Source organism: Typopeltis vanoorti, chromosome 2 (genome assembly GCF_054136105.1).
Source record: "Typopeltis vanoorti isolate ZY-2024b chromosome 2, IOZ_Tvanoo_1.0, whole genome shotgun sequence".
Taxonomy (NCBI): domain Eukaryota; kingdom Metazoa; phylum Arthropoda; class Arachnida; order Uropygi; family Thelyphonidae; genus Typopeltis; species Typopeltis vanoorti.
Window position 1 is genome coordinate 19,882,915 of NC_143550.1, and position 27,365 is coordinate 19,910,279.

At 35.0% G+C, this 27,365-nt stretch overlaps 1 protein-coding gene across 1 annotated transcript in view; it reads right to left on the reverse strand.

Moving 5' to 3' along the window:
• LOC150108861 (pre-piRNA 3'-exonuclease trimmer-like) overlaps positions 1-27,365 on the reverse strand; it is a 509,147-nt gene that overhangs the window by 319,970 nt on the left and 161,812 nt on the right. Inside the window, exon 10 of the mRNA XM_090403827.1 lies at positions 5,851-5,930. Within this exon, the coding sequence (XP_090259953.1) occupies positions 5,851-5,930 (80 nt within the window). The remainder of the gene's footprint in view (positions 1-5,850; positions 5,931-27,365) is intronic.

A 27,365-nucleotide genomic window follows, 5' to 3' on the forward strand; every position in this document is an offset into this window, starting at 1 on the left:
ACGGATTATATTAAAAAAAATGACCACCTTTCTTAAAGATCAATCCACCTACCACTTACTAAATTATGACCTCACCCTGAGAGAGATTACAACCATCCATAGACTAACTAAAAATGTTACTTCCTGGCCAGTAGACATAACCAACAAACTAAAACCCTACAATTTCAGACCCCCATGTATATTTATGAACTTCCAAAAAATCCATAAAAAGGATGTACCTCTATGCTCAATTGTAGATGGTATAGACTCACCCTGTAGAGCCTTGCCTTCAGTAATACTGAGATATCCAAACACATCACATATCTCTTCCTGGACTGACCTGCACCTCCACTCTTTTCTGGCACAATGATATTTCAACTATAGCTTCTGCAGGTGCCAAAAAACTTGGTGTACTTTTTTTGCACAAGACACCACTTTAAACCTTCAGAGCTGCTAACTCTATACAAAGCCAAATCTGCCCAGCCATGGAATATTGCTCCCATATTTGGGGTGGTGCACCAAAATCCTCTCCAAGATTGCTCAATTCCATCCAAAAGAAGGCAATCTGGCTAATTAGTGATCCCTCTCTCACAGACATTTATTTTTTGCCTTGTGCTGCTTCTACAGATACTTTCATGGACAGTGTTCAGCAGAATTGGCCACTATTATCCCTCCACTCTCCTCCAAAATCATTAAAACAAGAGCACTGTTAGCAATTACAGTCCACCTCGAAACTCGCCATACCAACTTCAATGCCTCCGCTTTAATTCCATCTACTTCTGTCCATTGGAACAGTCTCCTCCACTCTGCCTTTCCCCATACAACTGTCAGCTGTTCAAGCAAAATGTGAATAGATCATCATCATCATCATCAAATTCCTGCCATGTACCCTCAAGGGGTGTACAGAATATGTTAGTACTACATGAAAATTTACATCATTACTAACTTCCTATCTATAATTTTCCTCCAGATCAGTCTGTAACTTGTCAAGACTTCAATATTATCAGATCTTATATTTCTGTCGTCTAAGACACTTTGTACCGTATCAATCCAGCTATATCTTGGTCTTCCTCTGGGTCGTTTTCCTGCCAACCTGGCAGAGAATACTTGTTTTGCCAATCTTTCCTCAGACTATTTCACCCATTCTGTTTAAATGACCCACACCACCTGAGATTAGCTCTGCTAACGCATTCCTGGATGCCAACAATGTCAAGTTCTTTCCTAATATCCTTGTTTTTAATATGATATTGCCATTAATGCCATCTGTTCATGGCTCTAATCTTTCTCAGGACTCTCATATCTGTGGTATCTAGTCTTTGGTCAAGTGTTTTACTTCTGACCCAGCTCTCAGATCAATAGGTAAAACTGGTTTGAACACTGTCTTGTATACAGCTAATTTAGTGTTCCGACTAATTTCTCTCTTATTCCATATGAATTAATTCAATTGACTTCCTACTATACCAGATCTATTGATTCTGTTGTCTATTTCTATATTTAATTTACCATCTTCACTAAAAATCGTGCCTAAGTAGGTGAAATGTTTTACTTGTTCCACAGGTTCTCCGTTCACAATGCAATTGACATTTTCAACGATTCTGCCTATTTTCATTGTCTTTTTATTGCTGACTTTCATACCATATCTATTACAACAGTTATTCAATTTAGTCAAGGAATCTTGCAGACTCGAAGCGGATTTATTGATATGTATAACATCGTCCACATAAAGCAAAGAGCTAACATTAACATCTCCACTTTTAATATCATGTTTAATACCACTTTCCTTCATAATGTGATCCATATAGATAATGAATAACAGAGGGGATAATGTACATCCTTGTATCACATCAGATTTAACATTACACCATCTTCCTGTATTTCGTTCAATTCTAACTACTGACTTGCAACTCAAATAAAGACTAAATATTGATTGATATAATGCCCCATTGACACCATATAACTGTAGCGTATTGAATAGCTTCTCTCTCTCTTGGCACCTTATCATATGCCTTTTCCAGATCTCTAAAACTCAAATAGAGATCTATGTTATATTCCCATGATTTCTCCACTATTTGTCGTAAAGTGAAGATCTGATCCTGACAGCCTCTATTTGGCCTGAATCCAGCTTGTTCTTCACCAAGCTTTTCTTCTACAATTCTTCTCAACCATTTCTCAAGTATACTTGCATATATCTTACCAGGAACACTCAGTAGGGAAATACCTCTGTAATTCTCACATTCAGTTTTATTTCCCTTTATATATGGGTACTATGAGAGCTCTACTCCAATCATCAGGAATTTGTCCTTCTGGCCAGGCCTTCTGAACTATGCAGTGCAGCCACTGCAAGACTTTAATACCACCATTTATCGAATTTAATACCACTTCAGCATTTATCGAATATCATCTATTCCTGCTGCTTTTCACATTTCAAGCCTTTGATGGTTTTTTCTACTTCAAGTATGGATATGTATCCTTGACAGTATGCCTGTTGAGTGTTTTTTTACCATTGTGCTATCACTGCTTGTTTCATTTAGCAATTTCTCGAAGTAATTACTCCATACTTCAAGGATATCTTTTCCTCCTGTTTTCATGTCTCTTTCCTCCATTCCTAAGCTTCTTCAACAACCTCCAAAATATTTTGCCACCTTCTTGATATTTATTTTCTATGTTCTTGCCAAAGTCCTCCCATGACTTTTGCTTAGCTAGTTTTACACAGTGTTTAGCTTTCTTACATTTCTCTCTGTATTCTCTAAAATCACAAGCTGACTTATTTGCCAGGAACTTTTCATATGCTTTCTTCTTTTCCTTCACTGCCTCTTTAACTTCCTGTGTCCACCATGGATTTCTGATTTTTCTATGCTTGCAGACAACCTCACCACATGCCTCTCTGGCTGAATCGATCAAGGTTTTCTTCAAGGATTGCCACGGAATCTCTAAAGTTTGGTTCCTGTTCTCAAACTCTTTCATTTTATCTTCAATAATCTTTGTGCATTTTAGTCTACAGTTCATATCAGATAGCTGCTCAACTTTTATTCGCTTTAAAACTTTCTTATATGTTATTCTTTTCGATATGAAATTTAATTTTATCCTGCTCAAGACTAAATAGTGATCACTTCCAATTTCAAATCCTCTGTACACTCTGGTATCCTGCACCAGGGAGAAAACATCACTATCAACAATAACATAGTCAATGAGACTTTTCTTATTTCCTGCCTCTTCTCTCCATGTGAATTTGTGCACATTTTTATGTTGGAACATGGTGTTAGTAATAACCAGTCCATGTCCTGAGCAGAAATCCAACGGATATTTGACATTATTATTAGCTTTGCTCTTTTCTCCAAATTTTCCCAAAATATTTTTGTATGTCTCACAATCATTTCCTACTCTGCTATTTAGATCCCCAACAAGGACCAACTTTTCCTTTTTCATTGTGTCAGTCACTTTCTCTAAAGCTTCAAAAAATTCCTCCACTTCTACCTTAGTAGAACCTTCTGTGGGACCATAGGCACAAATAAGTCTCATTGTCCAGTTCCCCATTCTCATATTTGCCCACATTACTCTACTTGAGACTGCCTGCCATTCAAGATTAGCCTTGTACTTTGTGTTGAATACTATGGCTACGCCTTCTTTTCCTTGATTGTCATTGCCTGAATATAACATTTTGTATTTATTGCTCAGAAAGATCTCACCAGTGTTTGTCGTTTTTGTTTCAGTCACCCCTATTATGTCGATCTGGTACTTATCGAATTCCTCAGCTAGCTCCATTTCTTTGCCATTCAGGCTTCTTATGTTGACAGTACCGATCTTTAACTGTGGTGATGTTGAGTTGGGGTGTTTTTTCAAATTCAAATGTGAATAGATTCCTGTACCTTTTTTCTATTCTTCCATTTGTCCAAACAGACATAGCACTAATGTGCTATATGTCTTGTAGCCTTTCATTTGTGAATCATATATATATATATATATATATATATATATAAAGAAGCTGTGTAAAGAGTGCAATGAGGAAGGGGGTTACAGAGATGATATCGTGATTTTGGAACGTATATCATGAAAAGAGGTTAAAGTATGTGAGCTGCAGACACTGTAAACAGGAGAAAGAGGGATGATATAGATGCCTACTAACTACTGAATGGGTGTTATAGAATAACAAAAAGATGGATATGGGGGACTGTAGAAGTTAAGTTTGTGCATGGTTAAAAGAGGGAAAAAGAGTTAGATTTTTCTTCTACAGAGCAGAGTGAGTGGAATGTGTTGAATTGGTGAGTGCATCTAGTGTAATGTATTTTAGAGAAGGTATGACAGCTGGTGTGGGTGATGTTAATATATGGTCTCTTGATTAGTAGCTGACTCCCTGGTAGTCTCTGATAATGACAATAATAATAACAATAAACAGTAGTTAATACTTTAACCTTGTTAAATCAAAGGCAAACATTATTTTTGTCATCTGGCTATAAAATAATAGCTAGATGGCAAAAAATCAACAAAGTTAATGCAACATAAAATCTGGTATGGAAGCACAGAGACATTGATTATCACTCATGCATGGGAGAAAATGCATGTTTAGGTATAATAATTTAGTAACTAAGTTTTTAGTTATTAAATTATTAGACCAATATTTCACCTTGGTCAACAAGGCATCCTTGTGGCCACAAAGGTATAATCTCTACTCATTCATGCTGGCACACCATCATTAATGCAGTGCAAAAATGTAGGATCCTCAAGTCTTTGCTGATGCCCTCTAGATGCAATGATGGGATCTTTCTCATACACTGAGATCTCAAGACGAGTGTCTTCCAGTAAGGTCAGGCAGCCTTATTTATTTAAATTTGGAGAATGGTATAATGATATGATGGATTCTAGGAACCGCCTAAATTTCTGACTGCTTCTGAATAATAGGGAGGTTCCCCAACCATTGAATCCAGTGATTCATATCAAGTGCATGGTTGCCAATTCCAAAATAGCTATAGATAGTTAATGGATGTACCTATGTTCATTCAGTCAAATTCTGGCTTTTCTTCCTGTCCAAAGTATATCAGTTTGCAAGACCAAAGAATGGAGAGGATCTTTTGGTTAGTGAATAACAATAGCTAATTTCTCATATGATTTAATGGAAGTCTACACATTGTATCTTTTAAAAATGTGTGAAATTTTTTCTGAGGTGGCAAGAATGTAAGGAATGACAACAGATTTCTTTCTTTTTTTGGGATGGATACTAATAATAAGAATGAACCAGAAGTTCTGTTGATTTTTTAAGGATGCAATTGATTTCAATGGCTAGTATGGTATGGTATGATCCAAGCAGATGGTTCTAGTTCTAATTAATCACATTGAGGACACTGTTTCAGCTAATCACTTCATCTTTATAAAATCAACAGAACTCTGTTTATCCCTCCAACCACACATTATAGCATGTTTTGGGATGAAAGATCATGCCAATGATATTGATCAGTGTATGCAAAATGGGGAGAGGGGGGAGAGAACCTCCCTATTATACAGAAGTGGCTACAGATCTGAGAAGCTGTTTCTGGAATCTGACACAGCTGTAAAACATTCTCTGAATTTAAATCAATATTCTCAGAAATTATCATCTTAAGACCTTCAATAGAATAAGCAAGATCCAATCAATGTACTCATAGAAGGTATCACCACAGATATAGAATCCTGTCTATTTACTCAGTCTTTGTTTGCCTTTCTACTGCTGTACATGTGTGTGTGTGTAAGGATGGAGATTACATCTTTGTGCTCATGAAGATGCCGAAATATTGGTGTAATGATCTAAGTAAATAAAGTCAGTTAATTATTATTCCAGGCAAGTTTTTTATTCTAAACAACATGAATGCAACAAAAAAGTTCATAAAATAATTTACTTACAGTGTCATCATCGAGACTCCTTACCCACACAGATGGAAACTTCTGACGTAATTCATTAATCAAAATATAGCTGTCTATTCCTACAGAACCAAAAATAATGTTTTCATGAAAGAAACCTAATGATAATAGACAGTCTCTCTTTTACATTAATTGAAATGGTTAATTTAATAAATATATGCTAGTCTATAATTTTGAATGCATTTCATTCTACTTGAGGCTTATGTTCTAGATGAAATATGATATGGTGCAAAAAAAACAGTACTGAATTTTGAACCCCCCCCCCTCAGTATACACGATATGAGATATGCCATTCGACTGCATACACATTAATAGAAGAGCATGTGTAGATTCTACACCATTACATTTAGCTGTAGAAATGGTGTTGACATTGGAAGAAAAGACATTTATTGTTGAGCATTATTTTCATTTACATGGAGTTGGCAGAACAAATGGTCCAAGACACTGACATGTTTGTGAGCAGTTTGTTCATCATTTCTGTAAGCATGCCCCAGGCAATAACGTTATCATTGCCTTAATCGAGAAGTTCCGATGTAGCAAGAGTATTCTGTTGTGATGCAAAGAGCATTTGGGGATTCACAGAATTCTCATACCCTTCACGTTCTCCTGATCTCACATCGCTTGATGCCTTTGTTTAGGGAATGTTGAAGGAACAGGTATTCCACCATGACCTGCTTTTAAACCTTGATGAACTAAGAGAAAAAAATTACATGATATGTCCAACAAATGTCCCAATCCCTTCTCCAAGATGACAGAGAATGCGCTGCAAAACCTGTCTTGAAAGACAAGGTGACCATTTCGAGCATGTAATCTACTGTTGTTAATGCTTTATTTGACCAAGATTCCACCAATAGTTGTGGATTTATATATCATCAGGTGTAAACATACAATTTTTTGTTAACAAAGCAGTTTACTCCATAACATATATCGTTGTAGTTATTCAGTAGTTTTTTTTGCTTAAATGAAATACTTAAATGATGCGATATCAGAATGTGTCCTGAGAGTTCAAAGAATAAATAGGGTAAGAGTGAAATGCATGTGTAATCTTATCAAGCAAGAGATTTGTAAGAAAAGGCTGTGTGGAAGAAATACCATATGTGGTGGTGTGAAAGAAATACCATGTGCATAAGGATGATGTCTGCTATGAAAATTATAAGCTGCAAGCCAGAAGAGCTACAACTGCTGTACGTAAATCTAAGTTTGAGTATGAAAAGAAACTGGAGCTGCAAGTTAAAGACAACCCAAAAGAATTCTACTGTTATGCTGCAAGTAAAAGAAAGAATGAATTTGAAAGAATAACTCTACAGAATGCAGATGGTATGCAGGTGACCGATGTAGAAGTGATTGTTCAACTAATCGGTAGCCATTTTGTTAAAAGCTATCAACCTGATAGCTTTTAGTTATGTGAGAGAGTACTGAGCCACTGTAATTCAAAAATTATACATCTATTTTCACATGCTCACATTTCCAGCCTATTCAACTCCTGTACGTACTGCATATCAGCAGCACTCCTGATTACAAAAAAAATATATAAAATTGATAAAAATAGAAAAAAAATATCCCTAGCTCACCCACAGTATAAAATGGACTATATGCTTACAAATAACACCTTTCATTGGTGGGAGCAACATAAAAAAAAAAAAAATTAAATTAATAAATAAAATGCTAGAAAATCTCAACCTGGATAACATGAAGAGAACAGATGAGGGAATGGTGGTGGGTTAATCAGAAGTGTTAAATATATTGCAAAATATTGATGTAAACAGTGATGGGATAAGTATGTGAATAAATCCTAGCTTCTGTTCTCATTTGCTGTTATATAGTACTTGTGTGCACGTGTCTTTGTAATAAGTTCCCAAGAAGATGGCAACGTGACGTTTGCCGAAATATCGGAAAGTATATATTAAAGTTTATTTAATTTATATTTCTAGTGTACGCTGTCAATTCCTTAATTATTATGTGAATAAAGTTATGGGATGTTAAGAAAATATGAAAGAATTGCCAAGGCTTCTGATTGTTTCTAAGTGCAGACTTTGGTAGGGTATGAAAAGGAGTGGAATGACATATAATCTCATATGTGGAACAAAACTGAAGCTATAAGCCAATCAGTATTTTTGGAGTAACAATGATGAAGATCTTTGAGAGGATTAAAACAGGACTAGAATTCAAAAGATGGTATATAACTAGCATGGTGTGAGGCATAGGTGGAAATACTATTTATTGGAATGTTGCTATAGGGCCAGAAATGTGAGGAATGGCAACAAGAAAATATACAGATAAATTCATTTACTGAAATCATTACAGACAATTTTAATTATGGAAATACAGACTGGAATGAAGACTAGCTAGCATCTAGGAACAAAGAAAATGAATTTCAGTTTCAGAGAAATGACTACCTAAGCAGGTATGTAACGAAATGTAAATGAGGAATCAGTATCTTGTATATCAGGGGTGGCCAAGACGTCGACCGCAAGGCACCTGAATGTAGCAAATTATTCGTTTCTTAACGAATGTAGCAAATTAAATGAATAAATAGATTGAAAATGAATAGATAAATGACAATCAAAATTATTAATTGGTAAAAAAATTGTCAAATTAATTTATTTCTAATCTGATGTAAAGTTTATAATTTAGCGGTTAACAATGAAGCCAACGCTTTACAGCAGTCACGTGATTCGCTTAGTCCAGAAATGTTCCCTTGACGGTTCTGAACGCGCCCAATGGTAACACGTTTGATGACGTGTACACTGCCAGTTGACAATCCATCTGTGTATTGTTCTTGATCAAGACTCTTGCAGCCAAAGTGTCCCGATTATCCAGTATTTTAGTACCGAGTAATCCCATGAAATCGTTTTCTGTTTATCAATCTTTAGTGTATATTATTTTAATTTAAGCAAGTGAATGCAATTAGTATTGTTAAAAAATAATTTTAAAAAAAATTAAGGATAACAATGAGTGAGCCAAGAAGATGTGTGAAAAAAATAAAACCTTATCAAAAAAAAGCAAACGTTGAAAGACACTATCGAACTGTTCATAAAACCTACGAAGAAGATTATCCACAGGGCACTGCCTTAAGCAAAGCAAAGGTACATCAAATGAAGACACAACTGACAGCACAACAAAATATTTTCGTCAAGTACAATACAGGTGCAAAGGCTGCTACAATTGCGTCATTCAAAGTTGCTGAAACTTTAAACGTAATAAGCCGTTTCAAGATGGAGAAGTATGGAAGGAAGCCTTCATCAAAGCTGGTGAAATATTATTTCAAAATTTTAAGAATAAATCAGAAATAATAACTACTATTAACAATATGTCATTATCATGAAACACAATCATGTGTAGAGCAGAAGAAACCAGCCGGAACCTTGAAGAGATTCTGCATGAAAACATAAAGAAGTGCAATTTTTTGTCACTACAGTTTGACAAATCTACTGATTATGCTGGTACTGCACAATTGTGTATTTTTATTCAAATGGTTTTTGAGGATATATCGGTCATAGAAGAATTATTAACCATTATTCCAATTAAGAATTACATTGTACGTACAAGTTTTCCAATTCATAAGTTAGTGTCAATAACTACGGACGAAGTGCCTGCAATGGTAGGTAATAAAATTGGTTTCGTCACTCTTTGTAAAAATGATGAAGATATACCAAATTTTGTGGACTATCATTGCATCATCAATCAGCAGGCCTTGTGTTCAAAAGTACTGAAATTCAATCATGTTATGAATGTTACTTTCAAAATTGTTAATTCAATAAGATCAAATAGCTTGCTGCATCGCCAATTTCGGGCTTTGCTAAAAGAATTCGAGAATGAGCATAGTGAATTATTGTTACATACTGACATAAGATGGTTAAGCCGTGCCACATTTTTAGCAAGATTCAGAGAACTTCTTCCACAAATAAATTCGTTTTTGAAAAACAGAGATGATTCACATCCAGAATTAAATGATAAAGAATGGCTACTTGACCTCGCCTTTTTCTGTGACATTACAGAAAAACTAAACCTAAACTTAGAATTACAAGGAAAAAGTAAAACAATCATTTATATGATAAGCGCCTTAAAATCATTCAAGGAAAAATTAAACATGCTTGAAATACAATTAAAGCGGTGCGAATTGAAACATTTTTAAAATTTGGCTGACCAGTCAAGGGATATACAAAACGTCACCATTAATAAACACGCTGACTTTTAATGAATGAATTTGAGGTAAGATTTGTAGGAATCAGCAAGCTCGATGATATCGCTCTTTTTTTTTCATATCCCTTCAATGAAAATATTAATGTTGAGAATACAGCTTCAAAATTGAATGAATTTCTCGACACAAATACAGTAGATTTGGAAGAAGAAATTATAAATATGAAATGAGATATCCACCTCAAATCAACTGCTTCAAATAATAGTTTTTGGAAGTTGATCACAAAAGTAAATATCCAAATATTTGGAGAATCGGCACTTATTTTAACGCATTTTTAAAATTTGGCTGACCAGTCAAGGGATATACAAAACGTCACCATTAATAAACACGCTGACTTTTAATGAATGAATTTGAGGTAAGATTTGTAGGAATCAGCAAGCTCGATGATATCGCTCTTTTTTTTTCATATCCTTTCAATGAAAATATTAATGTTGAGAATACAGCTTCAAAATTGAATGAATTTCTCGACACAAATACAGTAGATTTGGAAGAAGAAATTATAAATATGAAATGAGATATCCACCTCAAATCAACTGCTTCAAATAATAGTTTTTGGAAGTTGATCACAAAAGTAAATATCCAAATATTTGGAGAATCGGCACTTATTTTAACGCATTTTTTGGATCAACTTATTTGTGCGAATCGGCATTCTCATGTATGAATGCTATTAAGACAAAGCACAGATCGCAGCTAAGTGATCAACATCTGTAATCGTGTTTATGAATTTCTTTAAGTTCGTACGATCCAGATTATGATCGCTTAGCTGCATCTATGCAATGTAAGGTATCGTCCAATTAAATTAAAATATTCAATTTTGTTTTTATAATTTAATTTAGTTTTTTGTATTTATTATTCTTATTATTTTTTTAATAAAGTTATGAACAATAAATTTTCTTTTTTTTTTTCTTATATGTATTGCCTTAAAAATCTCGAAAATATTCCACAATTTTCGATCGTATCTATAGTCGCCCGCAGAGATATTTTCACTAGGTAAGTAGTCCCAACGTCTAAAAGTTTGGCCACCCGTGTTGTATATGATCACCACATCAGAGGATGCTACTTTGAGTGTTAAATCTGCCTCCATTTGGTGAAAAAAATCTTGATTTAATTCACCTGGCCAGTAGCCTGGCATGTGAGGGCTACTGGCCAGGTGAGGGCTACTGGCCAGTTTCACCTATTGTAGTTCTTCATATATATTCTCCTTGAAAGATTCTGGAGAAACAGCAACTACATATTAGTCGAGAAATGATTAACTGTGGCAATATCTGAACAGAGGAATTGTAAAATGAATGAATAGTAAATTTTAGCAAGTCATCTGGAAGAAGATATTATGGAGGCAATATATAAATTATTATTTATTATTAATTAATTATTATATATAATTTATATAATTATATAAAGTGGAAGGATTACTGGTTATGTGGGGGAGTATTAAGCCACTGTAATTCAGTCAGTATAGATGAAGGAAGTTCTTCGGTGGAAAAGACCCAAGTTAGAATCTTCTAAGATGAACCTTTATTAGGACTTTTCAAATTGAAAGCAAGTTAACTGCTCTCATATGAAGGTGGCAGGGTTTACCCTCCTCGAAACTCAGGTGTTCCATCCAGTAACCAGGCAAACCAGTTAGTAGAACACATGCAATTTACAAACAAAAATACATTATTGTTATTACATGACACTTCCAGAATCCAAAGACTCATCGAGGGAGGGCACCTACTCTACAACTCTTCGTTTCCACCACTCAGATCCATGAACTGCAGTGAACCGCATCATCTACATCAACACCATCTGCAGTCCTCCTCCACCACCACCACTAGTATTTTCACAGACAATCAAAAACGTCTGTTAGATCTTGAATGGGGACTCTTTCAACAAAAAGTCATTCATTAAAGATTTAACAAGAAACACAATTCTGAGCTAGATATGTTTGCACTATTAGTTAAGTAAGAAAAATATAAAAGAAAACCTGTTACAATTACCTTAGAAAGAAGTAAAGTTGAGGAGAAAATTGTATGTCAAAATAGAATTATATTGTTAAAATTATTGATGTCTAAATTATACTGTGTAAGAATGTAAATCTAAGTGCAAACAAAGGTTCAAAGGTTGCTAGCTAGCTGCCTACGATGACGTAATGGCGCAACGGAAGTGTTCGTGGAAGGCGAACTGAACTCGCGTTCGGCGAAATGAGCGCTCTTCAAGGAGCAGAAGTGTGATGCAATCACGTAGTGGCAAATAGGAGAGCACAGTGAGAGATCCTCCATTACGAAAAGAGGGCGCTATAAAAGAAGAAGAATAAAAAGCGAGTTCACTCGGGTTTGAACCCCCCGTTTTTTTTTTGTTCCTGTTTTCTCGTGTGGACAAGCAGAGTGCTGATCGATCAACGGCACCGGAAGTAATCTCCTTCCCGGTTGCTAGCTGAATGAGTTGGTCATGCTATACGTGAGCTGATGGCAGACACCAACTAGGGCCATCAGTAAAAGTTTACCAATGCGAAACAGCGGAATAGGTTCCTCAAAAAGGACGGCCGAGATGACAATATCGATCTAGTAGACGAGCGTTTATACGGCAAAGTGCAAGGAATGGCGATTTGCGTCGATCAGCGTAACCTCCACGCAGACGCGACTCGATAAAGCAGAAAACATCTGCCTACAAAGGACAGACGAAAAGAAATGCGTATCCTATCAGGACACTGGTAACATACAGTAAATTCCTTATTCTTGTAACAATTAGTATTGGGGCAAAGAGAGAAGAACAGATTTCTGATTGAGAAAAAAGAGAGAACTTTTAAGTGACTTTTGTGCTCAGTAACGTGTTAATCATATTGGACTAGTAGTCTGAAAGCCTGAGAGTATGCAACACTTAGTTGAATGTGAATTGACCTTTGTTAGCAAGTTTTACTTAGAATTCTGAATTACTGTTTCATGATAAATATGTGTTTACTTAATCTAGAGATGTAAAATTAGAGTGCTTTGATAATTAATGTGTTCCTTATAGCTCAGCTAATGAATTATAATTCTGAGATGACATACCTTGATATGTAAAAGTTTATTGTATGAAATTTTGATAATTAATAAACATGTTTTTTCTATGTAAGTCTGAGTTTGTCTGAGCATGAGATTGAAATTACCACTCGCTAAAGTTCGAAACCTGTGAATAAGGGGAAAATAAAGAAAGTCTAGAAAGTTTAGGCCATGACCGCAATGTTGAAGTTTCTATAGGCACTTAATACTTTAATAAGATTAGGTAATACTTAAACTCTGGGAAGGTTTCTTTGTACAAGAACTCTTCTGTACTAGCACTCTGGCTGGTGCAGCTAAAATAAATAAATTTTGTCAGAGTTCCGAATAGAGAAGCAGCCCCAGAGAGATAGGTTAGAGATTTCAGGCTTAGTTGGTACAACAAGGATTTAAGATAGAAAATTAACAAGAAAGTGACACCACACAAAGACAAAGGAAGAAGATATAACACATCCATGCCCACAGCGGGATACAAACCTGCAGCCTTTTGGTTGGAGAGCCGATATGCTAACCACATGGCCAACCAGGCTGGTATTGTACAGTGCCAGGCATGAATGCATTAATGCTCCACATTTATTTAGCATATGATGTTACAATGGCCAGGATACTCACATGGGCATTCATGCATTCATGACAGGCACTGTACAAATTGTTGCTCAGTACTTTCCCATGAGGAGGGATGTGAAAAAAACATTTCATGATTTTTCTTTGGTTTAATTAACTTTGGTTTTTCTAGAAAGAACATTTGAATTCATCAAATGTGCTTTCTAGAGAAATCAAAATTATGTTAAAAAGGAAAATACTTTTTGCTTTCCAGTTATATAATTCCCTGATAATTAACAGAAGTTCTATAACACTTTGTATCTTTAAATTTTTTAAGTTGTAGAAAGTTATATTTTCAATCTGCATAAATCAGATATGAAATCTTTGCACATGCCGAGTGTGAAGGAAAGAAGGTATAAATTTTTTTTATAGTGTATGTTTCCACTTTCTTTTTTGAATACCCCAGGTACGAATTTGTGATATTAACCACAGATTCATACCTGGGATATTTTTATTAAAAGATTGTAATAAAAGAAGGCCCATACATTTAACACAGTGAAAGAACATAAACATTACATAAGATTTCTTCTCTCCAAAATTACAGGATTTTGTGAGAATACACAAACTTTAAGCTCATAACACACGATTTCTTCAGCTCTCAATAATGGCCATAAAATATAAATTTCTTAACTCATACCTATTTTCCTCTAAAACAAAAAATACAATTTTGCACAATCTTTCTCAAAAAAGAATGTATTTTTTTCATATATTCTTTGAAGTATCAATTCCTTTCTATTTCTTTAGAATATGAAGAAAATTTTAAAGTTCTTCCCAGTTTCCTGGTGGAAGCTGCATCATTATCCTTAAATACAAAAAATTAATTTCTTACAAGTCTACTTCATATAAAGAAAATTCATATGTTAATTTTGGGATAACTATTTGTTTACCTCAAAGCCAAAAAGGTGGCTTAAGAAATTCCTTAAAACTATTTTCACCCCTAAAACTTACAACTCCCTACTAGAACATCCTCTCTTTCTGTGTTCTTAATGAACGCAAACAGCTGCTCTATTTTTTTCTCTCGCATTCATTCAACTTCCTCTTCAGAATTATGATGTTTGCACAAGCACACTACTGTTTGATGCAGTAATCAACATGGCAGTGAGGTGAAAGGTGTTTGTAAACAAGTTAGCAGTTCTTCAATACCATGAAAACGTCATCGGAAAGTCCAATAATTTCTTCTCTCAAGTTTATGTTACAGAAATCAAAACTACACTAGAGGCAAGTCTTTTTTTTTTAAATAAAATACCACAATTCGATGGGCCGTAAGTAACAGCTTTCTTATATAAACATTTCTAATTATTACAAGAACTAATGCATTTTTCCAGTACACATTTTTGGAAATGTTTAACTACATGATAAATAATTTAAAAAAAAAAAAAAAAAAAGTTATCCTTTCCTTTTTATTTAATTATTTTATCAAAAATTCAGCTGCCACTAAAAAAAAATAATGTAAGATAATCGGATATCGTAAAATAGTAGACATCCAACAAATATAATTAGATTGTTACAGTCAAATACATATCCAATAATTTACAGTTTTGGTAATATGGCAGGGAATAAATTATGTGTCATCCTATAAACTCTATTTATGCAAGTGTACATTTATGAAGGGTTTGTTTCAAAACAAACAAACAAAAAAAGGGGAAGTGGTTTGCTTTGCAAATAACTAGCTCATGAGCTTATTAATGATTAAATGGAGTGGCAAATACATCAGATTATAAAGTACAATACGATCATGTAATTTGTTAAGGCATGGAATCAGTTACACATATGTTGACTGAGTTGACTGAGCTCCAGTGAACAAATCGATATCAGTAAGATTTTGTTGGAGACTACCAGATTCAGTCCTTTTTTTTTTACAAAACATATAAGGATTCAAGATAGACACTGAAAGTTTTTTTTTCTTGGTTATACTACAAAGTAAAGATGTAAAGAAATTATATTCTTGGTTTAATCCTTTATCCAAGTAAGCAACCAATTTGCATGTGAAGTATCTTTCTGACTGGACTACTTGTATAAAGAGGCTAATGACTTCATATCAATTGCATTTGTATCCCGTAATGCAAAGCACACATCCTTTTGGGTGTGTATAATGCTAAGCATTATAGGAAGGATCACTACTCAGACTAGTTTCAACCTTTACTGAGGTATGTTTAAGTGCAAGGATACTTCACCAAAAATTCTAAATCTCAATGAGTGATCTTAAAGGATTACTACCAAACTCATCACTCCAGGACATGAAGGAAAACTCAGCGCTGGTTCCACCCAGCAACAGGAAAAAACCCACCACTGAGTAGAACCTCTCTACTCCCCAGGAAGTAAGCAAACAATGACAAGTATCAATAAATGTCATCAGTGAGAACCCAACCCAGAAGAGATACCAAGTTTGAAGTAATGCAGAAGTCATACATATTACCCATATACAAGTAGTCAAAAGATGTCACACCTTATTATTAGAATACTCTAAATTACAGATAGATGTTGACAGTTTTTTTCACTTAGTTATACTATAAATTAAAGATACCAAGAAATTAATTTTGGTTTAATCCTTTATCCATGTATAAGCAAACAATGTTTGCACATGAAGTATCATTACGACAGGGTTCCTTGTATATAATGGCTAATAACTTCACATTACTTGCCTTAGTATCCCATAATGCAGAGCACATACCCTTTCGGATGTGTATAATGCAATGCATTATCAGAAGGGCCACTACCCAGACTGGTTTCGATCTTTATTGAGGTTGGGCTCCCACTGATGAGACAAACTAATCTGGGTAGTGGCCCTTCCCATGCTGCACTGAATTATACACAGCACACACCTTTCAAAGGTGTGTACTTTGCATTATGTGATATCAAGGCAACTGATGTGAAGCTATTAGCCTCTATATATAAGTAGTCGAAGATACTTCAGGAGCAAACATTGTTTGCTTACACTTGGACAGAGGATTAAACCAAGAATATAATTTCTTAGCATCTTTAATTTATATAAGTATACATTTTTATGCAGTAAGATGAATTTTTATGCACAATACAATGAAACTGTGTATAGTGAATAAACCTCCCACACAATCATGCTGCCACCACTGCACTTCACAGGCACAAGCAAAACAAAGCAAATGTATTAGTTAGCAGGAAATACAATAAAATACCCTAAAAACCAATTTCAAAATAATTGGTAAGGGAATTTTTTTCTATGAATTTTCAATCATCTCATATCTTTCCTTCTATTCTGTAACCCCCCCCCCCACGAAAGAAAGAAAAACACTTCGGTTTTCAGGGTTTATTTCCTAAAAATCCAAGAAAAACCAGGCTAATCCTAAAAGCTTAGCAGGGCTTAACATGTTTTTGGAAATCACTAGAGGAAACTGAGAATGGTGAAGCTTTATATCAAACTGCTGAGGCATCAGAGATCTTTCTTGAGACTTAAATATGAGAAATATCAGTAGTTAGCATATCCACTCTCCAGCCAAAAGGCCACGGGTTCAAATCCCACAGTGGGCATAGATGTTTGTGATTGTGAAAATACTAGTGGTGGTGGTCGGCGGTAGATGGCATTGGTGTAGATGATGAAGGTGGTTACAGTTGGTGGAGACGGAGAGTTGTAGAGTAGGTGCCCTCCCTCGATGAGTCTTTTGACTTCGTGGAAGTGTTGCATAATAATAATAATAATTATTATTATTCCTGACATCCATGAAGTCATATTAGATGATTTGGAATTTCTTTTCGGAAATGATATAAAAAAGAAAGTAACTGGTTATTTCATGAAAAGAACACTGAATGAATGTGAGAAATGTTTGACTTATTTCTGCTAACCGAAGAAAGATAAGAATGAAAATCATATTTACATACACAGTAATATTCAGCACCAGAATAGAAAATAAATACAAATACAACTCTATATTTCTATAGATTAGGGGATATATATATATATATATATACACCACCTGCCAAAAGATTTTAAGTGCTCGACATTCCTACCAATACTTAAAAAATCTAAGACAATCAAATGTGAAGAGTACAAAACAATCAGTCTGATCAGTCAGATAGCAAAAGTTATGTTATATATCATCCTAGAAAGAAATAAACATAAAATTTAATTGGAAATTAATGAAGCACAATCTGGTTTTCAGGAAAATAAAGGAACCAGAGAAGGCCTCTTCAACATTAGAACTATTATAGAAAGATGTCTGGAGAAGCAGAAAGAAGTCTACTCATGTTTTATTGACTACACAAAGGTCTTTGACAATATACAACATGAACAACTAATCAAATGCATCAGAAAATTAGGAGTAGATGGTAAAGATACCAGATTACTGATAAATCTATATTCAGAGCAACTGCCTAAATAAAAATATCAGGAGAAACCTCAGGGGAATTCCCAGTAAAGAAGGGTGTCAGACAAGGCTATGTTCTTTCTCCTATATTGTTTAAGCTCTATAAAATATCTTCCAGCAATTAGAAGAATTTAAAGGAGTCAGCACAGGAGGTTAAACGATTCAATGATGACTTCTAAGGCCGGAACAGACCATGCTAGGCCTAAATCCTTGATACGCATGATGATGATGATGATGAGCATAGGAGGCAGAAATATAAACAACTTAAAATATGCAGATGATATAATACTGATAGCTGAAAATAAAAAAGATCTTCAAAACCTACTAGAAGAGATACTGAAACTAAATGAAAAATATGGACTTAATTTCAACTTCAAAAAAACCAAAACCATGCTGGTAACAAGAGGAAAAGTTAAAATACCCGATATAAATATTAAGATCAAGTAGAGAGTTATATATATTTGGGTCAACTAATTACAGAAAATGGAAAGTGTGATAAGGAAATATTAAGAAGAATAGAAATTGTTAGATCAACCTTCATTAGCATGAAAAACATTCTGACCTCAAGGAAAATTCACACAAAAACAAGAATTAGGCTGTCCAAATGTATGGTTAACACTGCTATATGGAGCAGAAACCTGGACAATATCAAAATATTGTGAAAATAAACTAAAAGCCTTTGAGATGTGGATCCTCAGAAGAATTTTTAGAGTCGCATAGACTGACAAAAAAACTAATTTAGAAATATTAGAGATTATTGGAGAAGATAGGACTCTGCTGAAAACCATTAAGAAAGGGAAAATCACCTACTTCTACCTTGGTCACATACTAAGGCATGAATCCCTATAAAAAAAAACACTTATAGAAGGAATGATACAAGGAAAAAGAAGAACAGGAAGACAAAGAACAGATTGGAATGGAAATATTAAGGACTGGACCTTTTTGTCTATGAAGAATGTAAAAAAGAAGCAGAAAACCGTACATGGTGGAAGCTCATGGTAGTCTCCTGGAAGGAGACGACATCTGACAAGAAGATATATATATATATTTAAACATAGCCCAGCATGAATGCATGTTACAGGGCAGGCTAAGAAGGTGACTTAGCTGATAATGAAAGCAAAAGTGCAAAATGTGTAGTAATTAGCCAATGAGGCTGATAAATATCTCTTTCGATATGGCTATTAAAAAAGAATCATTATGGCTGAATGATGCTAGCATGAAAATGGTAGAAATTAACCACTACAAAATATTATTATTGCACAGGATGACATGGAGTCCAAAGATTATGTGGGAAACCAAAAGTATCCACATAGTACACATAATATCTATTGTATCTCTCCTTTAACTCACAACTGACTCTGCCAGCCCATTCAACTCATTCACCCTTCTACATGTGAAAAATCTAGTCCTCCCAACTTTTCTGACCACATTCCTACTCAATTTCCAGAATGATCTCTTGTTCTAACCAAGTATTAAAATACTTCCTATGCATCAATTGCATAAAACCCCCTGTGCATAAAATTGTATAATAGTAACTTAAATGTTTCTGTCATATATCCCCTCTATCTACCTATCAGCCAACTTTTGCAACCATAAAGCCTCAATCAATTGCTACAGAAAGCATTCCACAGACCAACCATTACTTCGGTCACTTGCCATTTCAAAGAAAGCCAGGTGACCAACCCTTAGCACAGTAATCCAGATGTGGACATATCAAGGCTTGGTAAAGAGGTATGAGAACTGCCTGATCTCTGTTTGTTAGTGCATTTCAATAACCAAGCAATCCTATAAGATGCCCTGCCCACCACAGGGCTGCCTGTCTTTTAAGTAGTCCACACTAAGGCAACTTGGGGATACTGAGGAATGTATTCCTGCAAGCTCTCTGGTCAACTTAAAAAACTTTTATAGTTTCTACATTCAACTTTGAAATAATGCTGGATCTAATATCCACTTTGCTTATGTAAGTCCGAAGAGAAGAAGACATCCATTGAGATTTACAGTGTATAGCCAGAGATTACAAAGGATGAAAGGCAGAATATAGGATAGCAGTTTGCTGGTTGGACCTCAATGTCAAACCTGATTTAATACTCTGTAATTAATTAATCAGCAAACTGTTATCCAATGGTCTGCCTTTTATCCTTTACAATCTCTGGCTATTCACCATAAATCTTGGTGGATGTGTTCTTTTCTTCAGACTTTTTTCCAACCAATGTAGAAGTACACCTAAGGCTCTATACTATTGCCCATCCTCTTTGACAGAAGGGAGGATCATTTATTAATGAAATAAATAAATGATCCTCCCTTCTGTCAGTGACCTTAAATTTTACATAGTTTTGTCACAGTAAACTTCATTTCCTCCTACTTATTTAGCAAATCTTGCACTTGCTCAAATATCTCAAGTTCAGTATATTCTAAAATACTGAACAAAGAGGTGAGGATAGCCTTCAATGCTATTAAAGCAGTCCTATCTTTTCTTTCCTAACAGAAGTTTTAATTTTTTCACTCTTAATTATGTTTATTTTCTTCCTGCTTTTCATATTTTCTAATCATCCTTTTTATCTGCTATTTGTTGGTGGTTATTATGAAATATGACGATTTTGGTGGATGAAATATGTTAACCATCTTATGCTCCATATCCACATTTTGACTAACATCTAAACATGTCATGTTTAGGAAGGTTAAAATTAGCTTGCTAGGAAACACTGAAAAGGAACAAGTTAACAGAAGGATAAGTTCAGTGCATATATTTATCTTTGTATCTGTTTATCTAGAACTCTTCCACAAAAAACACATCAGTCTACTACCCAGTCAAAGCAAAGTAAGTACTGCACCTAGCAGCATCTAACAGCATATGTCGATGATGTCATAATCATAACAGAAAAAAGAAATCAAAACCATCTATGAAACATACAAGCTGTATGCAGAAGCCTGGGAAGCAAAATTAAGATGGACAGGTAAATGGAAATTTAGAACTGAAGGGCTATCCTCACCTCTTTGAAAAAATACAACTGAAGCCTATAACATGTTAAACTGGACAGAACTACACAACTGCATTATCAGGGTCTTAAGGAAATAGCATAATATACCAGAAGCTTCCTGTTATCCACCATCTTCTGAATGGTCAATGCACTAATATTTTTGCAATTATCTAACTTTTACTGAGATGCTATCCATGCTGGAAAAGTCAAGAATTGCATCACACTAAAAAAATTATCAACTATGTACACAGAGCCTCTCTTCAGAAACAGACAGATCACAGAATTGGATATCTTCTTCTTTTCCCCCAAAATGAAACCGAAGGAATCAGAACAACTGAAGATATTATCCAAGAACCTAAAATGGATAATTTTAGGTTATTATTATAGAGATATCTCCATGGAGTCAGAAGATCCCATGGAAGACTCCATCATGGGAGATCCATTATCTCCCATGATGCACCTATCATACCTCTCAAACTCATTCACTGATAAAGAACTCACAACCACCTTGGGCAACCCATTTCAATCATTCACCACCGTCCAAGCAAAAAATCTATTCCTAACACCATTGCTAACTATGCTCTTACACAACTTCCACTGGTGACCCCTTGTTCTCTCCCTTCTTGCCATGTACTGAAAAAAGTCTTCACTGTCAATACTATAAAATCCCTTAAATAACTTAAATGCTTCTATTATGTATCCTCTTTTATGCCTATCAGCTAATTTTTAAAGCCCACAAACCATAATCTATTCTCAAAGGGAGCATTCAATAGAACTGCCACAATCTTATTCACTTGCAGCTGGATCCTCTCCACAACTTCTTCATACCTGTGGAATCTGGGAGTACAGATCTGGGCAAAGTAGTCCAGATGTGGGCTTATTAAAGGGTTATAGAGGGGGAAACAATAACCTTTCTATCTTTGCTTTTTAGTGTGTTCTTCAACAACCATGATCTGATATGCTACTTTGGTTACCTTCACAATATGCCCTCTAAACAATTCTCTGTCCACAATCACACCCAAGTCCCTGGTCTCATCACTTTTCCGCAATTCATCAATATAGTACACAGCTTCTGATCTCTTCCTAAGGTGCATCCCCCAACCTTACCCTTGGCCACGTTAAATTAGCAGCTATTTACCCTGGCACATACTGCGAGTCTATTTAAGTCTTCCTGCAGGATCTATGCATCACCTTTATTTACCATTGCTCTTCCCAGTTTAGCAAACTGGAAGATAGTTTCTTTTGTTATACATAATCAGAATGTATACTTTATACTTTTTATTTTATATTTATACTTTAATGTATATTTTAAGCAAGTTGAAACTTAAAAAATAAATAAATAAAATATATATATATATATATATATTATTTTTGTGTATCAATTTACTGTTTGCGTGGATATTTGAGACTCCATTGGCAATAAGGTTATGAGACAAGTACATTCATGTTTATAAGCTGTTGCATTATTCTACTTTAATTCATGCAACAAGCAAAAATATAAACATCTCTATTGATAGTAATTAACAATTTAATTACTTTTGTACTGCTTTTGACTATAATAATTACTTTTCAAAGCGTTTCCACTCGTTTCTGGCAGAAAAAATGGCAGGAATGTGCTCTGACACTCCTATAACGCATTAGTTATATTCGTAATTCTTCATACTAGTTCATTCTATAGTATTAAGTTCAGATAAGGGCTTTGTGTCAGCTCAATGTGATGTTCCAACATTATTCTTGTTGAACTATGGGTTCACAATCATTGGTTTCTGACATTAGCAATATTTGTGACTACTCTGGATCATTAGTATGCTTGAAGGTGGTAGGACTTGTACCAATTTTGGATTTGAGAGTGCGTAGTAATAAGTCATACATTTGTTGCTGTCAAGGATAGAAGTCTTATTATTATTTATTTATTTATATATTTATTTCATTAAGATTGTATTTCATGCCAAATTTGTCACACCAGTTATTCAATTTAGCTAAGGAATCCAACCTGTAGGATTCCTTAAGTAAACGGAATAAATATGGTAACAAATTTGGCATGAAAATCTGCAATAAAAATATAAAAATTAAGCCAGAAATCCAAAAACATCAACTGTGTCAATGAATGCAGAATCTATAAAACAAGTAAAATATTTCAGTTATTTAGGAAAAAATTTTAGTGGAGATGGCAAATTAAATATAGAAACAAGCAGAATAAACAAAGGTGATATGGTGGGAAGTCAATTGAAGAAATTTATATAGAATAAGAGAGAAACTGCATTCAAATTAACTTTAAACTTATGAATGTGTGAACTTATGGATGTTGGTTCCAAATAAAATAGTTGCATAAGAGACTATGTACCACAGATATGATTAGAAAAATCATATATGTTAGGGGTGCTTAAGGGTCAAAGCTGTATAACTGAGAGGAGACCTCCACATAGCCTTTAAAGGAATGCGGAGAACCGACCAGGGCTTCTGACCTAATGTCCAATCCTCACCTTCTCGTGGTGCACCCTGTTGGGTATCTACTTTAATACTGAACGAACGAGGATGGGCTGGCAATTTGGGATTTAGCCGACCAAATTGTATTCTTATTGGTTAAACCAAAATAAAAAATGATGGTACAACATGACAAAATTTCATGCCGGCTGGGGCGTCGCCCGGTTAAACAAGGCCCCCGTTGTTTTCGCCAGGGAACCAGGGCGAACAGCGAAAAGTCAGCTACTGGAACAAATCTGAAAACAAACCCCAACTCAACATCACCAGAGTTAAAGATCGGTACTATCAACGTAAGAAGCCTGAATGGCAAAGAAATGGAGCTAGCTGAGGAATTAGATAAGTACCAGATCGACATAATAGGGGTGACTGAAACAAAAAAGACCAAAACTGGTGAGATCTTTCTGAGCAATAAATACAAAATGTTATATTCAGGCAATAACAATCAAGAAAAAGAAGGAGTAGCCATAGTATTCAACACAAAATACGAGGCTAATCTTCTTGAATGGCAGTCAGTCTCAAGTAGAGTAATGTGGGCAAATATGAGAATGGGGAACTGGACAATGAGACTTATTTGTGCCTATGGTCCCACAGAAGGTTCTACTAAGGTAGAAGTGGAGGGATTTTTTGAGGCTTTAGAAAAAGCAACTGACACAATGAAAAAGGAAAAGTTGGTCCTTGTTGGGGATCTAAATAGTAGAGTAGGAAATGATTGTGAGACATACAAAAATATTTTGGGAAAATTTGGAGAAAAGAGCAAAGCTAATAATAATGGCAAATATCTGTTGGATTTCTGCTCAGGACATGGACTGGTTATTACTAACACCATGTTCCAACATAAAAATGTGCACAAATTCACATGGAGAGAAGAGGCTAGGAATAAGAAAAGTCTCATTGACTATGTTATTGTTGATAGTGATGTTTTCTCCCTGGTGCAGGACACCAGAGTGTACAGAGGATTTGAAATTGGAAGTGATCACTATTTAGTCTTGAGCAGGATAAAATTGAATTTCATATTGAAAAGAATAACATGTAAGAAAGTTTTAAAGCGAATAAAAGTTGAGCAGCTCTCAGATGTAAACTGTAGACTAAAATACAGAAATATTATTGAAAAGAAAATGAAAGAGTTTGAGAACAGGAATCAAACCTTGGAGATTCAGTGGCAAACTCTGAAGGAAACATCGATTGATTCTGCCAGAGAGGCATGTGGTGAGGTTGTGTGCAAAGATAAAAAAATCAGAACTCCCTGGTGGACACAGGAAGTTAAAGAGGCAGTGAAGGAAAAGAAGAAAGCATATCAAAAGTTCCTGGCAAATAAGTCAGCTTTTACTCTTACGGAATACAGAGACAAATGTAAGAAAGCTAAACAGTGTGTAAAACTAGCTAAACAAAAGTCATGGGAGGACTTTGGCAAGAATATAGAAAATAAATATCAAGAAGGTGGCAAAATATTCTGGAGGTTGTTGAAGAAGCTTAGGAATGGAGGAAAGAGTGCTGTAAAAGGAATTAGAGATGATAAAGGTGAAATGAAAACAGGAGAAAAAGATATCCTTGAAGTATGGAGTAATTACTTTGAAAAACTGCTAAATGAAACAAGCAGTGATGACAGCACAGTGATAAAAAACACTGACCAGGCATGCAGTCAGGAATACATATCCATACTTGAAGTAGAAAAAGCCATCAAAGGCTTGAAATGTGGAAAGACAGCAGGAGTAGATGATATTCGACCAGAAATGCTGAAGTATGGTGGTATAAGAGTCTTACAGTGGCTGCACTGCATAGTTCAGAAAGCCTGGACAGAGGGACGAATTCCCAATGATTGGAGTAGAGCTCTCATAGTACCCATATATAAAAAGGGAAATAAAACTGAATGTAAGAATTACAGAGGTATTTCCCTACTGAGTGTTCCTGGCAAGATCTATGCAAGTATACTTGAGAAACGGTTGAGAAGAATTGTGGAAGAAAAGCTTGGTGAAGAACAAGCTGGATTCAGGCCAAATAGAGGCTGTCAGGATCAGATCTTCACTTTACGACAAATAGTCGAGAAAGCATGGGAATATAACAAAGATCTGTATTTAAGTTTTGTCGATTTGGAAAAGGCATATGACAAGGTGCCAAGAGAGAAGCTATTCAATACGCTGCAGTTATATGGTGTCAATGGGGCATTATATCAAGCAATACTTAGTCTTTATTTGAGTTGTGAGTCAGCAGTTAGAACTGAAGGAAGTACAGGAAGAAATTGGAGATGTTAATGTCAGCTCTTTGCTTTATGCGGATGATGTTATACTTCTAAATAAATCCGCTACAAGTCTGCAAGAGTCTTTGACTAAATTGAATAACTGTTGTAATAGATATGGTATGAAGGTCAGCAATAAAAAGACAAAGACAATGAAAATAGGCAGAATCATTGAAAATGTCAACTGTGTTGTGAATGGAGAACCTGTGGAACAAGTAAAACATTTCAGCTACTTAGGCACAATTTTTACTGAAGATGGTAAACTAAATATAGAAATAGACAACAGAATCAGCAAAGCTGGTATCGTGGGAAGTCAATTGAATAAATTCATATGGAATAAGAAAGAAATTAGTCGGAACACTAAATTAGCTGTATACAAGACTGTGTTCAAACCAATTTTAACTTATGGATCTGAGAGCTGGGTCAGAAGTAAAACACTTGACCAAAGACTAGAGACCGCAGATATGAGAGTCCTGAGAAAGATTAGAGGCGTGAACAGATGGCATCAATGGCAATATCATATTAAAAATGAGGATATTAGGAAAGAACTTGACATTGTCAGCATCCAGGAATGCGTTAGCAGAGCTAATCTCAGATGGTATGGTCACTTAAATAGAATGGGAGAGGAAAGATTAGCAAAACAAGTGTTCTCTGCCAGGTTGGCAGGAAAACGACCCAGAGGAAGACCACGATATAGGTGGATTGATACGGTACAAAGTGCCTTAGACGATAGAAATATAAGATCTGATAATGTTGGAGTCTTGACAAGTAACAGACTGATTTGGAGGAAAATTGTAGATAGGAAGTTAGTAATGATGTAATTTTTTCATGTAGTACTGTCATATCCTGTACACCCCTTGAGGGTACATGGCAGGAATTTGATGATGATGATGATGATATATGTGGTACATAGATATCATTAGAAAAAGCATATTAAAAACGAAGATATTAGCAACATTGATAATTGGTGTAAAACTGCCAATGGGAAGTTAGTAATATCATGTAGTACAATTTTTAGCAGTGTTTATACCCCCCCCTCCCCCGAAGGTACATATCAGGAATTTGATGTTTTATTTGGCGTATTAATTTAATTAGTTTAATTTAAGTGTTTAATAAATGCGAGTGAAGCTGAATGTGTACTTTAATTGTTAAATTTAGTTAGTGCAGGTAATGACATAACAAATGAAATAACAATGTTAGCCTTTTGTTTAACATTGATATGAGTAGTTTCATGTGATGTAGCATGTAAAACACATTCATTACTAAATATGAGTAGCTGAGAGGAGAAAGGAGATGGTTTTAGAGAATTTTTTTAGAAATGTGTGCTAATGAGGCAGATAGAAGAACATGAGGTTTGAATACCAGCAAGATTTTTAATGAAGGATAAAATGAGCTGACATGGAAGGTAATGACGCATGGGAGAGAGAGAGAGAGAGAAAATGAAACTGTAGAGTGCAAGATGATGATGGAGGTGTGAAAGAGGTGAGAGAATCTTACATAAGTAATACAGAAGTTGCAGAAATAACAAAAAAAAAAAAAAAAAAAAGTAGTACAATGGCAGAAATCTTGCAGCGTAAATGATAATTCATAACATGAAATGGGAGGGCTACTTGAACATGCATCAGTTCGGTGACTGATTATTAT